The following is a 13,353-nucleotide window of genomic DNA, read 5'->3' as shown; positions in this document are numbered from 1 at the left end:
GAAATGAACTAGTCTGATGTTAATGATAATGCAGAGGATGTTCCCAAGGTTGCTGTTGACGCATATCCCACGATAGTTATTGGGGTCAAATTTGTCTCCACTTTTGTGGATTGGGGTGATCAGTCCTTGGTTCCAAATATTGGGGAAGATGCCAGAGCTAAGGATGATGTTAAAGAGTTTAAGTATAGCCAAGTGGAATTTGTGGTCTGTATATTTTATCATTTAATTGGCCTTTTTGGGTTGGAGTGGTTGTATTTTGTCTCTCTCTCTCTCTCTCTCTCTCTCTCTCTCTCTCTCTCTCTCTCTCTCTCTCTCTCTCTCTCTCTTTATCTGGCGGTTGTATCTGTGGTTAATCAGGTATATTCTCTCTTTAATGACATTCTGCCACACAGTCCAGTTAGATTTACAGCTGAGGTTGAGTACTACCGCCCTCCTACCATCACCCACCTCTACCAGTCACTCCCCCCAGCCCTGTATTCATATGCCACATTTTTTGCCTGCTGTGCTGGGACAAAAGTGACCGTGGGGGTGGGAGGGATTAGTGGGTTGTGGATGGGTCTCTTGATCCACCATTTCACTCTGGGTCTGAATAGAACAGGATGGGAGGAGTAGAGGAGGGGGACAGGGGGGTAAAGAGGGGTGTTTTGTTGGGGGCATGGGGAGGGGCAGTAAGTATTTCTCAACGGCCTGATGTCTGGAGAGAGAGAGAGAGAGAGCTTTGGAGGGAGAAGAGAGTGATTTAAGGGGTATGCAGAATGATGCATAAGGGTTTGAGAGAGATGAGGTTGTTTTTATTCTGGACAGAACTAGGGAGTAGGATTAGGTCATCCCAAAAACCAGTTCAACCACACTGCCCCAATTACCAAGAGACAAGGACCGTGTGTGTGTGTTGTTCACTCTGCATTTACATTTTTAGTCATTTAGCAGACGCTCTTATCCAGAGCGACTTACAGTTAGTGAATACATTTTTTTTTTTTTTATACTGGCCCCCCGTGGGAATCAAACCCACAACCATGGCGTTGCAAACGCCATGCTTTATCAACTGAGCTACATCCCTGCCGGCCATTCCCTCCCTTCCCGTCCATTCCCTCCCCTACCCTGGACGACGCTGGGCCAATTGTGCGCCGCCCATGAGTCTCCCGGTCGCGGCCGGCTGCGACAGAGCCTGGATTCGAACCAGGATCTCTAGTGGCACAGTTAGCACTGCGATGCAGTGCCTTAGACCACTGCGCCACTCAGGATACTGAATCCTTTCAGAGTACCCGCGTTGCTGCATCGAGATGGCTCAGAGATTAGGGAAACTGTCACACAGACTGTCACAAACACTGTCACACTCACTGTCTGTCACACATGCTCCATACACACACTGGTACACACAGGACTGAAACAGGGAATACAGATTCACACTTTCTGTTCACATATGTACATACAGTATAGTGATCTGTCCCCCTATTATCCGATTACGCTTACCACATCACCAGTCTGGACATATAGGCCTTAACACTGCTAGAGGAGCAGTAGTGCACTGTGTGTGTGTGTGTGTGTGTGTGTGTGTGTGTGTGTGTGTGTGTGTGTGTGTGTGTGACAGAGACCCACACAGTGTTTGTGTGACAGAGACCCAGACAGTGTGTGACCTGATCTGGCCCTGGCATGTCTCTGAGTCACACAGGAAGGAGAAGGGACAGAGTTCCTCAGAGCAGTCTGTTCTTATTTATTATTTATTTATTTTATTTTTTTATTTTTTTATTTTTGGTCATTTAGCAGACGCTCTTATCCAGAGCGACTTACAGGAGCAATTAGGGTTAAGTGCCTTGCTCAAGGGCACATCGACAGATTTTACCTTATGCCTTACCAGAGGGAATCGTCTGTTTGTTTAAATTTCCTTGTTCTTCGTAAGATTATAACATGATCACACACGTACAAACACACACACTCCTGTGTTCAGAGGGCAGCTTTGGGGTCAGTTATGAGCTAGTATGACTCTTATAGAGGCATCATTTAGGATCCCACCAAAACATTCCAGATCTCTACATCAACATTCCATTACTCCACCTCAATATTACGTTCCGGAACTATTTGGGAAGGTAGAGGTCAGATTGGGGTGACGTCTGGGACAGAGACAGGAAGTGGCGCAGGAAGTGTAGAACAAACACAACGTCAGGGTGAAGTGAAACAATGGCAGCGTTGCGATAAACAGTAACGGGCACGCACGCACACACACACACACACACACACACCAGATGAACTATAGCCCTCTATAGTCTCTCTATGCAAAGTCAATATTAATAAACTTGTCAACCTTATCTTTCAGAGTAATTGGATTATCAGCTCAAAGGAGCTGAACTATCAAGCGAGACCACTAGTGGCATTTAGATAAGATATTGCTGAAAAGGAGAGTGTGTGTATTTCATGTTTCATGGCTGGTGAAGTTATGATTAGTGCTCTGATCAAAGTGGGTTAAATAAGCAGACTGTGTGTGAGTGCGTGCATGTGTGTGTTTGCGTGCATGTGCAGCATGCATGCGTGCATCCGTTGTCACGCCCTGGCTCTGGGGACTCTTATATGTTGAGCCAGGGTGTATAGGGTCTATGTTTTGTGTTCTATGTTCAGTTTCTAGTTCATGTGTTTTCTAGGTTGGCCGGGGTGGTTCTCAATCAGAGGCAACGAGAATCAGCTGTTGCTTGTTGTCTCTGATTGGGAACCATACTTAGGCAGCCTGTTGTGCACTTGTGTTTTGTGGGATCTTGTTCCGTGTTGGTTTGTGTTGTTAACCGAGGACTTCACGTTTCGTTTGGTTGTTTTGTATTTTGTATCGTGTTGCCAGTACACTATTAAAAAGATGTACGCATATCACGCTGCGCCTTGGTCCACTTTTCATGACGATCGTGACATCCGTGTTTGTTGTAAAGCTATTCTCTCTGGACACACGTCCTGCTCCAAGCCAAATCAATACAGCCAAACACCAATTTAGACCCAATTAACATTCCATACCTCATTATAAAACGAACACTTTTAATAACTAATCAACAGGCCTACATAGGTGGTAATGGACTAGAAGAGGATTAGTTAAATGGTCTGATCAAAGCAGCGAGATCTGTCCCTAATCTCAAAACACCCTCTAGTTCTCTGACCTTATTTATACTAATAATACTACTAATAATAATTTGGTGGGTGCTTATATATGTCCTATTTCAAGTAAAAGTGTGTATTATACACGTGTGAATTAGAAATGTGTTTTTTGCATATCCTAACACCCCTGAGACACCCTTGGAGAGTGTGGTCACGGCCAGGGTCTGCCATTATTAACGGTGACCCTGGAGCAATTAGGGTTACGTGCCTTGCTCAAGGGTACAACAGCAGATTTGTCACCTTGTCGGCTCGGGGATTTGAACTAGCCGCTAGGATATCTGCCGCCCCAATAAGTATATTTTGTGTTTCTAGCATGGAATGAACCAGATAGAAGGAAGCAATATGGTTGAAGCTCCCATAAACACATTTGAGGACTTGATAGAGCCATCACTATGTTGTTTACCTGGCTTCTTCAGATCTGCCAACAGTAAAGGGGCTTGGTGGAACCGGGCTAGGGGCTGTTTTCAGGCTGTGTTGTGAGTGAGAAGGTAAAGAAGACATGATGACTACTCTCATTATAGAATTGACCCATTGTCACTATGTACTGTCCTGGCTGCAGCATTTCCGATACGCAACATGTAAATAACTTATTAATGATTCACCCCCAAAAATGAATCAACATATTCTCCCTTCTCTAATTGACTCCATGTCTAATTAATGAGTTACTCCAGAGCCAGATTCGATCTGATCCCATCTTGGCACCCATGCCACCCCTCTCTGTGCACACCGTGCCCTCTGTGCCAGGTGATGTTCTCTCCCTCCAAGCTGATTCATTCAGTCTCGGAACGTCTACCTGTCACTGGCCCAGTCGTTATGGCGATGAATGGTTGTGTGACTCATTCAGTATTCTTTCTTTCTCTCTCTCTCTTTCCATTGGCTCTCATTGTGCCAGCCCAGCGCTTAACTAGACACATCTGACTCCACAGGCACTTTGGGAGTTTAGGTGTGTGTGTGTGTGTGTGTTACTCACACTTTTAAGCAGTACCTTCACACATTCATTCAGTCTATGAAAGTGTAATCCGATCGTCATTATCTGTCTGCCTCAAATCAATTAATACATTTTATTTTATATATTCCCTCCTTGGCTACCATTTTCATATACTGTGTGTGTGTGTGTGTGTGTGTGTTTGTGTGTATGTGTGTACATAGGCCTATGTGTTATTCACAACCGACATCCACCTTTATACAGTGTGCAGTGCAATGCAGTGCAATCAACATTATCTCTCTGCCTCAAATCAATGAATGGGTTTCCATCCATATTGCCTCCTTGGCTTTTGGTTCACTGCCATTTCCACTTCCAATATGTAGGCCTATTTGCATATGTGCATATGTGTGTGTCTGCTTACTGTTCAGGTATGATCAGGTATGTTATAGCTGGTTTACCTTGTGAAGGCGACGTGGTGGTCTGACAGGTGGGAGACTGCAAATGAATAAGCTGAGGATGAAATGTCCTGTTCTGTTTATGGACAGTAAAATAACAACAACCTCCTGGGCCTGGGTCACGCGACACAGCAACTGGACTAGTCAGCTAGCCGGCAGTACAGTGGGCTGCCAACTGTATCTTTAAAAATGGATGACACAACAAAATAGATTTTCTTATTGAATTATTTATGGGGACCTTTATCCTTGGAGACAATGGTGGGGTATCCACTACCTCTTCCAAAGGGTGACATGCTTAGGCCAAGGCTACCTCACTTTACTTGCTATAGAAATGCTCTATTTTTATCACACATCTTACCAAGCCTACATGCATGCAGTGAAGCACCTGCATGGGGCATTGTTGAGGCTTCTGTGGAAAGATGTGCCAGTCACAGACAGGTGCAGGCACGCTGATGATATCAGGTATCTGGGAGGTCATAAGGCCCCTGTGCCCTGGACAGTGCTAAATGGAAATATCGCATTCGGTGGAAAATGACCCTGAACTTCATTGTATCAGAGTGTAGTGCTATATTCATTCGACTTGCCATTAGTAAAATGTTAAGTCGTCCTATGGGCAGCAACATGTGTTTGGGAAGACTGACATTTGATGCCTTTTTATTTATTTTTATTTTATTTCACCTTTATTTAACCAGGTAAGCCAGTTGAGAACAAGTTCTCATTTACAACTGCGACCTGGCCAAGATAAAGCAAAGCAGTGCGATAAAAACAACAACACAGAGTTACATATGGGGTAAAACAAAACAAAGTAAAAAATACAACAGAAAAAATATATATACAGTGTGTGCAAATGTAGCAAGTTATGGAGGTAAGGCAATAAATAGGCTATAGTGCAAAATAATTACAATTAGTATTAACACTGGAATGATAGATGTGCAAGAGATGATGTGCAAATAGAGATACTGGGAGTACAAATGAGCAAAATAAATAACAATATAGGGATGAGGTAGTTGGGCGGGCTAATTTCAGATGGGCTGTGTACAGGTGCAGTGATCGGTAAGGTGCTCTGACAACTGATGCTTAAAGTTAGTGAGGGAGATAAGTGTCTCCAGCTTCAGAGATTTTTGTAATTTGTTCCAGTCATTGGCAGCAGAGAACTGGAAGGAATGGCGGCCAAAGGAGGTGTTGGCTTTGGGGATGACCAGTGAGATATACCTGCTGGAGCGCATACTACGGGTGGGTGTTGCTATGGTGACCAATGAGCTATGATAAGGCGGGGATTTGCCTAGCAGTGATTTATAGATGGCCTGGAGCCAGTGGGTTTGGCGACGAATATGTAGTGAGGACCAGCCAACAAGAGCGTACAGGTCACAGTGGTGGGTAGTATATGGGGCTTTGGAGACAAAACGGATGGCACTGTGATAGACTACATCCAATTTGCTGAGTAGAGTGTTGGAGGCTATTTTGTAAATGACATCGCGAAGTCAAGGATCGGTAGGATAGTCAGTTTTACGAGGGCATGTTTGGCAGCATGAGTGAAGGAGGCTTTGTTGCGAAATAGGAAACCGATTCTAGATTTAACTTTGGATTGGAGATTCTTAATGTGAGTCTGGAAGGAGAGTTTACAGTCTAACCAGACACCTAGGTATTTGTAGTTGTCCACATACTCTAGGTCAGACCCGTCGAGGTAGTGATTCTAATCGGGTGGGCGGGTGCAAGCAGCGTTCGGTTGAAGAGCATGCATTTAGTTTTACTAGTGTTTAAGAGCAGTTGGAGGCTACTGAAGGAGTGTTGTATGGCATTGAAGCTCGTTTTGGAGGTTTGTTAACACAGTGTCCAATGAAGGGCCAGATGTATACAAAATGGTGTTGTCTGCGTAGAGGTGGATCTGAGAGTCACCAGCAGCAAGAGCGACATCATTGATATACACAGAGAAAAGAGTCGGCCCAAGAATTGAACCCTGTGGCACCCCCATAGAGACTGCCATAGGTCCAGACAACAGGCCCTCCGATTTGACACATTGAACTCTATCTGAGAAGTAGTTGGTGAACCAGGCGTGGCAGTCATTTGAGAAACCAAGGCTATTTAGTCTGCCAATAAGAATGCGGTGGTTGACAGAGTCGAAAGCCTTGGCCAGGTCAATGAAAACGGCTATACAGTACTGTCTATTATCGATCGCGGTTATAATATTGTTTAGGACCTTGAGCGTGGCTGAAGTGCACCCATGACCAGCTCGGAAACCGGATTGCATAGCGGAGAAGGTACGGTGGGATTCGAAATGGTCTGTGATCTGTTTGTTAACTTGGCTTTCAAAAACTTTTGAAAGGCAGGGCAGGATGGATATGGGTCTGTAACAGTTTGGATCTAGAGTGTCACCCCCTTTGAAGAGGGGGATGACCGCGGCAGCTTTCCAATCTCTGGGGATCTCAGACGTTACAAAAGAGAGGTTGAACAGGCTAGTAATAGGGGTTGCGACAATTTCGGCGGCTAGTTTTAGAAAGAAAGGGTCCAGATTGTCTAGCCCAGATGATTTGTAGGGGTCCAGATTTTGCAGCTCTTTCAGAACATCAGCTGTCTGGATTTGTGTGAAGGAGAAGGGGGGCATGGGCAAGTTGCAGCGGAGGGTGCAGAGCTGGTGGCCGGGGTAGTGGTAGCCAGGTGGAAAGCATGGCCAGCCGTAGCAAAATATTCCTATTTCTAATCTTGGATGGTTGTTTATTTCAACATAGGCAACACAACTCTAAACTCTCACCCAACTCAACTCTGGCTACAGTCCCCAAAAATATTTTTGATAAATTAGTAGTGGGAGGAGTCTATTCGCTTCGCACTGTGTCCTGTGCTTCTGGAGCGTATTACCGCAGGAGACGCTGATCACCTAACAGCAGTGGTGAGTGAGAGCCGGGACGGCGTGAGCACGATGGACAGTTTGTAACTTTGTTTTTGAAGGGGAACGTCAAGTCCACATTCACGGACCAAACTACGGGACTATGCCCAGTGCCGATACCGCTGTGGATAAAAGTTTATCAGAAGTAGAGAGATATCACATCTGCGGCGAAATGGTAAATATGCCCTCCTGGTTGCTTCACATCTTCGGTGAAATGACAGCGACTTGCATGTCTAAAACGTTAGCTAACGTATCTGACTGCGTCTGTCGAGCTAACGTTAGCCAACATTTGTCACGTTTGACATTTAGTAGCCTACTATCACTTCTTCGTGGCGGTTGTAGTGGACAATATCCGCAATATGTATCGTCTATGTTGTTAGCTAGAGGAGCAACAACCAGTTGTCTCTATGCGAATTATCCCAACTAACCGTAGCTAACTAAATATTTGGGCTATACAGCTTATCCGTGACTGATAGTCGAATTCGGAACCGTTCCAGTGTTGTGGCGACTTGATTTGGAAATTATGTGCACGATATCCATTACATCATATGATACAGTGTAGTTTAATTGCAAAAGGACATGTTTAGGAATATTTTCAGATAATTTCATAGTTACAGGCTGTTTGTAAATTGTGGTCATTTCGTTATTGCTTTAGATTTTAAAAAATCTAGCCAACACATGTCTAACTGAATTTGTTATTTATACACTCAGTGTTTGAATCTGTTGTTTTGACAGCGAGGTATAAACCGGTTAGGCAAGGATTTGTACTGCTGGGCAGGTGTTCCATTGAGGGCAACTGCAGCTCGTTTCACAAACCACATAATTATTGCGTGCGACCTCTCTGTCAAGTGCTCGTGCATGAACACAACAGTTGTTGAACAAAATTACGAAGTAGGTTCTTGTCATTCGGGGCCTTTACCCCAGAGGTTTTGTCGGGAGCAAATTTGCTGCCAGATGTTTGTGGTGGACGTGGTCCCTAAACGCTTTGCTTTATATTGCCATTTCCACACTATGTAGTTTGCCACGGTATAGTTGTTTTGTCTCTGGTGTTTGTGTTAATTCTTAACTGTAATTTTGTGGGTGAGATACATTGAGGAGTTATACTTATAGCACAAACAAAAACACTGATAGCTGATTCCCATACCATGACCCATTTAGGGGATAGACTATGCAAAACTAAACTGTCTAAATCTAGCTATTTATCCCAGTTTACGACAAACCAATGAATGAATGTATGAAAGAGTGAAATGTAAAGAAGGATATGTACTCAGGGGTCTAGCTGTTCTTCAGCTATATATCCCTTATAGAGGGTAGACATAGGGGTAAGGATGCAGATTTTGTGATGGAACACTTGGAGGAGAGTGAAGGGAAGGCCGGGTGATGGCACTGGCAGGTTGCACATATTCCATCTGACCGTGGAAACCCTTGGTCAGTAACGGCCACTGGAGTGGAAAGGAGCGTTTGGGGACTCCTGGGCTCTCGCCAGCCATCCATTAGTTAATTAGCGTGGCTGGAGTGTGGCGGCTTGTCCGTGAGTCCCAGGGACGGGAGAGCCCTGGCTGGAACCGACAACAGAGCAGGGAGAGAAGAGAAGAGGAGAGCGGCTGAGAGCCAGAAAATGGACTTTTCACTTCACCCTCCCCTCCCTAGTACACATGCCCCATATTTTGACAGGTAGTTGACATCCCACTAGCAGGGATGTAAACAAATTTGTGCACAAAATGTGAGAGAAATAAGCTTTTTGTGCTTATGGAAAATTTCTGGGATCTTTTATTTCTGCTCATGAAACATTGGACCAACACTTTACGTGTTGTTTTATATTTTTGTTCAGTATATTTTGTCTGCCACCAATTAAAAATCATAAATGGCTTAAAATTACTAATATAAATCATGAAATGTATCAGCTTTACTTACGGTCAAGAGGGTTGACCACTATGCCGCATAAAATTCAAGATAGTTGGGAACAGATTTTCGATGTCCCAATACCGTGCATCGGGATTATGAACTGATATACAGTACAAAACAAAATTGATGCATTCATTCGTTATTTTCAATTTAAGATATTATACACAATTCTCGCTACAAACAGAATGCTCAGTATATGTGGTATTCAACAGTCAGAGCAGAAACAGAATCAGTAGAGCATCTCTTTTGGTACTGTCCATCGGTGGTCCAGGAATGGTTGTTATGCCATAATATCAGGGTGTGGATGGACCTGCAAACTGTATTGCTGGGGGATTTGAAGGACCACAGTCAGTCAATAGGAAATATAATTGTGCTCTTGGGTAAAATGTTTATTTTCGGGGCAATTTCAGCAGAAATGTTGCAGATGGGGAGGTTCAAGTCCTTAGTGAGACACCATGGGAGAATGTAGGGATGTATTGTGAGAGGAAATGGTAAAATGACGATTGACTAGGAAATATGGGTTGATCTGTGGCTGTCTGAAGGGTGCAATTGATGAGGGTTGGAATAAATATAACACAAATGAACAGTATAAATGTTTGAGGTCCTCCAATCAGGGCTGAGGATGGGATTATTGTATGTTTTGCTATTTATGTTTTGTGTTTTGGTTTCACGCTGTGATTGGTGTGTGTGTGCAGGTGGTTATGGGTGCGCTCGCTTCCATGCCGCCCAGGTGCCGGGCATGGTTCTTCCCGCCCTTGGAAAATTCCTTTGGGCCGGGGCCTTGCAGGTGTGTATAAAATCAGGGCAATAGTTCTACAATAGGTGATTAAATGAGCCAACCTCAATGCAACAAGCGCTTGTGTTCTGATTGTTGCAGTTGTTTCCCAGGGCATCATGCTACATACAGACACTGTTTCAGTCTGGATGCGTACAGTATTCATGTCTACAATAAGCCTGCCTTATCTGACCACCTCAATCAGAGAGCACACATACCTCCTGCTACTGTCCAATCACCAATCACCACAAATCAATAACATTTGCTCGGGCTTACCTCTGGGAGAGGGGTAGAGAGAGGGAGGGAGGGAGGGTGAGGAAAGGCCTCAATGTATTGAATTATGGGTCCCAAGGCTCTGAGACGCTCCATTGGGCATTATGGTGAGATGTATTCTAGCTGCTGTCATTCCCTTCTGTTGTCAGGGCAACCACAGGAGTCTCACCCTTTCCCCACCCCCCAATCTTATACAGGCTTTGCCGCCAATATCTCTCTTTCTATGCTCCCCGTTCTCTCCCTCTCTCTTTCTTCTCTTCTCTCCTGCTCTCTCTCTGATGTCTCTGTGCATGAATGGTGCTCAAAGGCATTTACTCACTTTGGGGGTGTTGCTCTAAAGCTTCTTTCTCTTTTTATCCTGTCTCTGTACGAGATCAAGTGTTCTCTCTCTCTCTCTCTCTCTCTCTTTATCCTGTCTCTGTGTGAGTTCCACTGTTCTCTCTCTTTCTGTGTGTATACCGTATTCATGGACTCGCCCTGAGTTGTGTGAGTTGGTGGGTAGGATATGGGTTATCCATGGTCTATCAGCTAGAATCTTTCTGGGAATGAGGACAGAGTTATAGCCATCAACCCAAGAGAGAGCGAGAGCTTGTGTTGTGTGTGTGTCCTCAGGCAGAGTGGCATGTTGGAGCAGGAGGAGGAAGAGATGAAGAGGGAATCTAGTCCGAGCAAACAGGGGTTTGATTTAATAGACTAAAGTAGCTACCAGCTAGCGGCCTCTCTCCTCTCGATACGATAGTCAGAAGACTTGGCTGAAGCTATACAGATCTGAGACCAGGTTAGCAGAATACTAGTTGGCACATCTTTTGAGGTATTTCCCTCTATCTTCCCTTCTGTGTGTGTGTGTGTGTGTGTGTGTGTGTGTGTGTGTGTTGGATTACGGATTGAGTGTGAGTTAAATCTACAGTGGACAGACACTCACTGACAAACCAACAGCGATGCCGGGTATAGTGAGTAACACAGCCTCGGATTAACACACACACACACACTCACTCATCAAAGGGATTTTCTGTATCACAGAGCTGTCTTAACGTGTTATATCACAGGCTCAGAGATGACAGGATTTTTTTAGTAAATGATTATGAAACAGATCTCTACCTGTAGAAGCTTATGTGATGATGCAAATTGTTGCCGGCCATAATATCGACTCAAGTAATGGCCAGTGTACTATGGCCATGCAGCCCAGCTGTCACATTATAAAGATCTTAACACTCTCTAGTCTGCTGACTGCATGTGGTGTCTGTACGCGTGCACACACAGCCTATTCACACCAGTGGAGGCTGCTGAGGGGAGAATGGCTCATAATAATGTCTGGAATGGAGTAAATGGAATGGTATCAAAAACATGGTTTTCATGTGTTCGATACCATTCCATTCACTCCATTCCAGCCATTATTATGAGCCGTCCTCCCCTCAGCAACCTCCACTGACACACACAGGAATACAGCTGGTTCATTCAGCGAGCTACTTCCTCTAGATTAGAGTGTGAGTGTGAACTCTACTCTACCTACACACACATTGTTACAGTACTATTCAGTTACGGTACCTTTCAGTTACGGTACCTTTCAGTTACGGTACCTTTCAGTTATGGTACCTTTCAGTTACAGTACTTAAGTTATGGTACAGTGGGGGAAAAAGTATTTAGTCAGCCACCAATTGTGCAAGTTCTCCCACTTAAAAAGATGAAAGAGGCCTGTAATTTTCATCATAGGTACAATCCTGAAAATCACATTGTAGGATTTTTAATGAATTTATTTGCAAATTATGGTGGGAAATAAGAATTTGGTCAATAACAAAAGTTTCTCAATACTTTGTTATATACCCTTTGTTGGCAATGACACAGGTCAAACGTTTTCTGTAAGTCTTCACAAGGTTTCCACACACTGTTGCTGGTATTTTGGCCCATTCCTCCATGCAGATCTCCTCTAGAGCAGTGGTGTTTTGGGGCTGTCGCTGGGCAACACAGACTTTCAACTCCCTCCAAAGATTTCCTATGGGGTTGAGATCTGGAGACTGGCTAGGCCACTCCAGGACCTTGAAATGCTTCTTACGAAGCCACTCCTTCGATTGCCCAGGCGGTGTGTTTGGGATCATTGTCATGCTGAAAGACCCAGCCACGTTTCATCTTCAATGCCCTTGCTGATGGAAGGAGGTTTTCACTCAAAATCTCCACGATACATGGCCCCATTCATTTCTTTCCTTTACAGGATCAGTCGTCCTGGTCCCTTTGCAGAAAAACAGCCCCAAAGCATGATGTTTCCCACCCCCATGCTTCACAGTAGGTATGGTGTTCTTTGGATGCAACTCAGCATTCTTTGTCCTCCAAACACGACGAGTTGAGTTTTTACCAAAAAGTTATATTTTGGTTTCATCTGACCATATGACATTCTCCCAATCCTCTTCTGGAACATCCAAATGCACTCTAGCAAACTTCAGACGGGCCTGGACATGTACTGGCTTAAGCATGGGGACACGTCTGGCACTGCAGGATTTGAGTCCCTGGCGGCGTAGTGTGTTACTGATGGTAGGCTTTGTTACTTTGGTCCCAGCTCTCTGCAGGTCATTCACTAGGTCCCCCCGTGTGGTTCTGGGATTTTTGCTCACCGTTCTTATGATCATTTTGTCCCCACGGAGTGAGATCTTGCGTGGAGCCCCAGAACGAGGGAGATTATCAGTGGTCTTGTATGTCTTCCAATTCCTAAAAATTGCTCCCACAGTTGATTTCTTCAAACCAAGCTGCTTACCTATTGCAGATTCAGTCTTCCCAGCCTGGTACAGGTCTACAATTTTGTTTCTGGTGTCCTTTGACAGCTCTTTGGTCTTGGCCATAGTGGAGTTTGGAGTGTGACTGTTTGAGGTTATGGACAGGTGTCTTTTATACTGATAACAAGTTCAAACAGGTGCCATTAATACAGGTAACGAGTGGAGGACAGAGGAGCCTCTTAAAGAAGAAGTTACAGGTCTCTGAGAGCCAGAAATCTTGCTTGTTTGTAGGTGACCAAATACTTATT

The 13,353-nt window shown here is 44.5% G+C and overlaps 1 protein-coding gene across 3 annotated transcripts in view; it reads left to right on the top strand.

The window, feature by feature from the left end:
* The window catches only part of LOC123481850 (transmembrane and coiled-coil domain protein 3-like), a 43,764-nt gene that overhangs the window by 15,285 nt on the left and 15,126 nt on the right, over positions 1 to 13,353 (top strand). Inside the window, exon 1 of one of the 3 annotated variants that reach the window (XM_045207354.1) lies at positions 7,378 to 7,565. The exons of 1 other annotated variant lie outside the window; for it this stretch is intronic. In XM_045207354.1, coding sequence (XP_045063289.1) covers positions 7,494 to 7,565 — 72 coding nt within the window. In that variant the 5' untranslated portion in view covers positions 7,378 to 7,493. Of the gene's footprint in view, positions 1 to 7,377; positions 7,566 to 9,999; positions 10,083 to 13,353 lie in introns of those variants that run through there. One more of the 3 variants, XM_045207355.1, reaches the window with a different exon arrangement.

Source organism: Coregonus clupeaformis, chromosome 24 (genome assembly GCF_020615455.1).
Source record: "Coregonus clupeaformis isolate EN_2021a chromosome 24, ASM2061545v1, whole genome shotgun sequence".
Lineage (NCBI taxonomy): Eukaryota > Metazoa > Chordata > Actinopteri > Salmoniformes > Salmonidae > Coregonus > Coregonus clupeaformis.
This window is presented reverse-complemented; position numbering and strand designations above follow the sequence as displayed.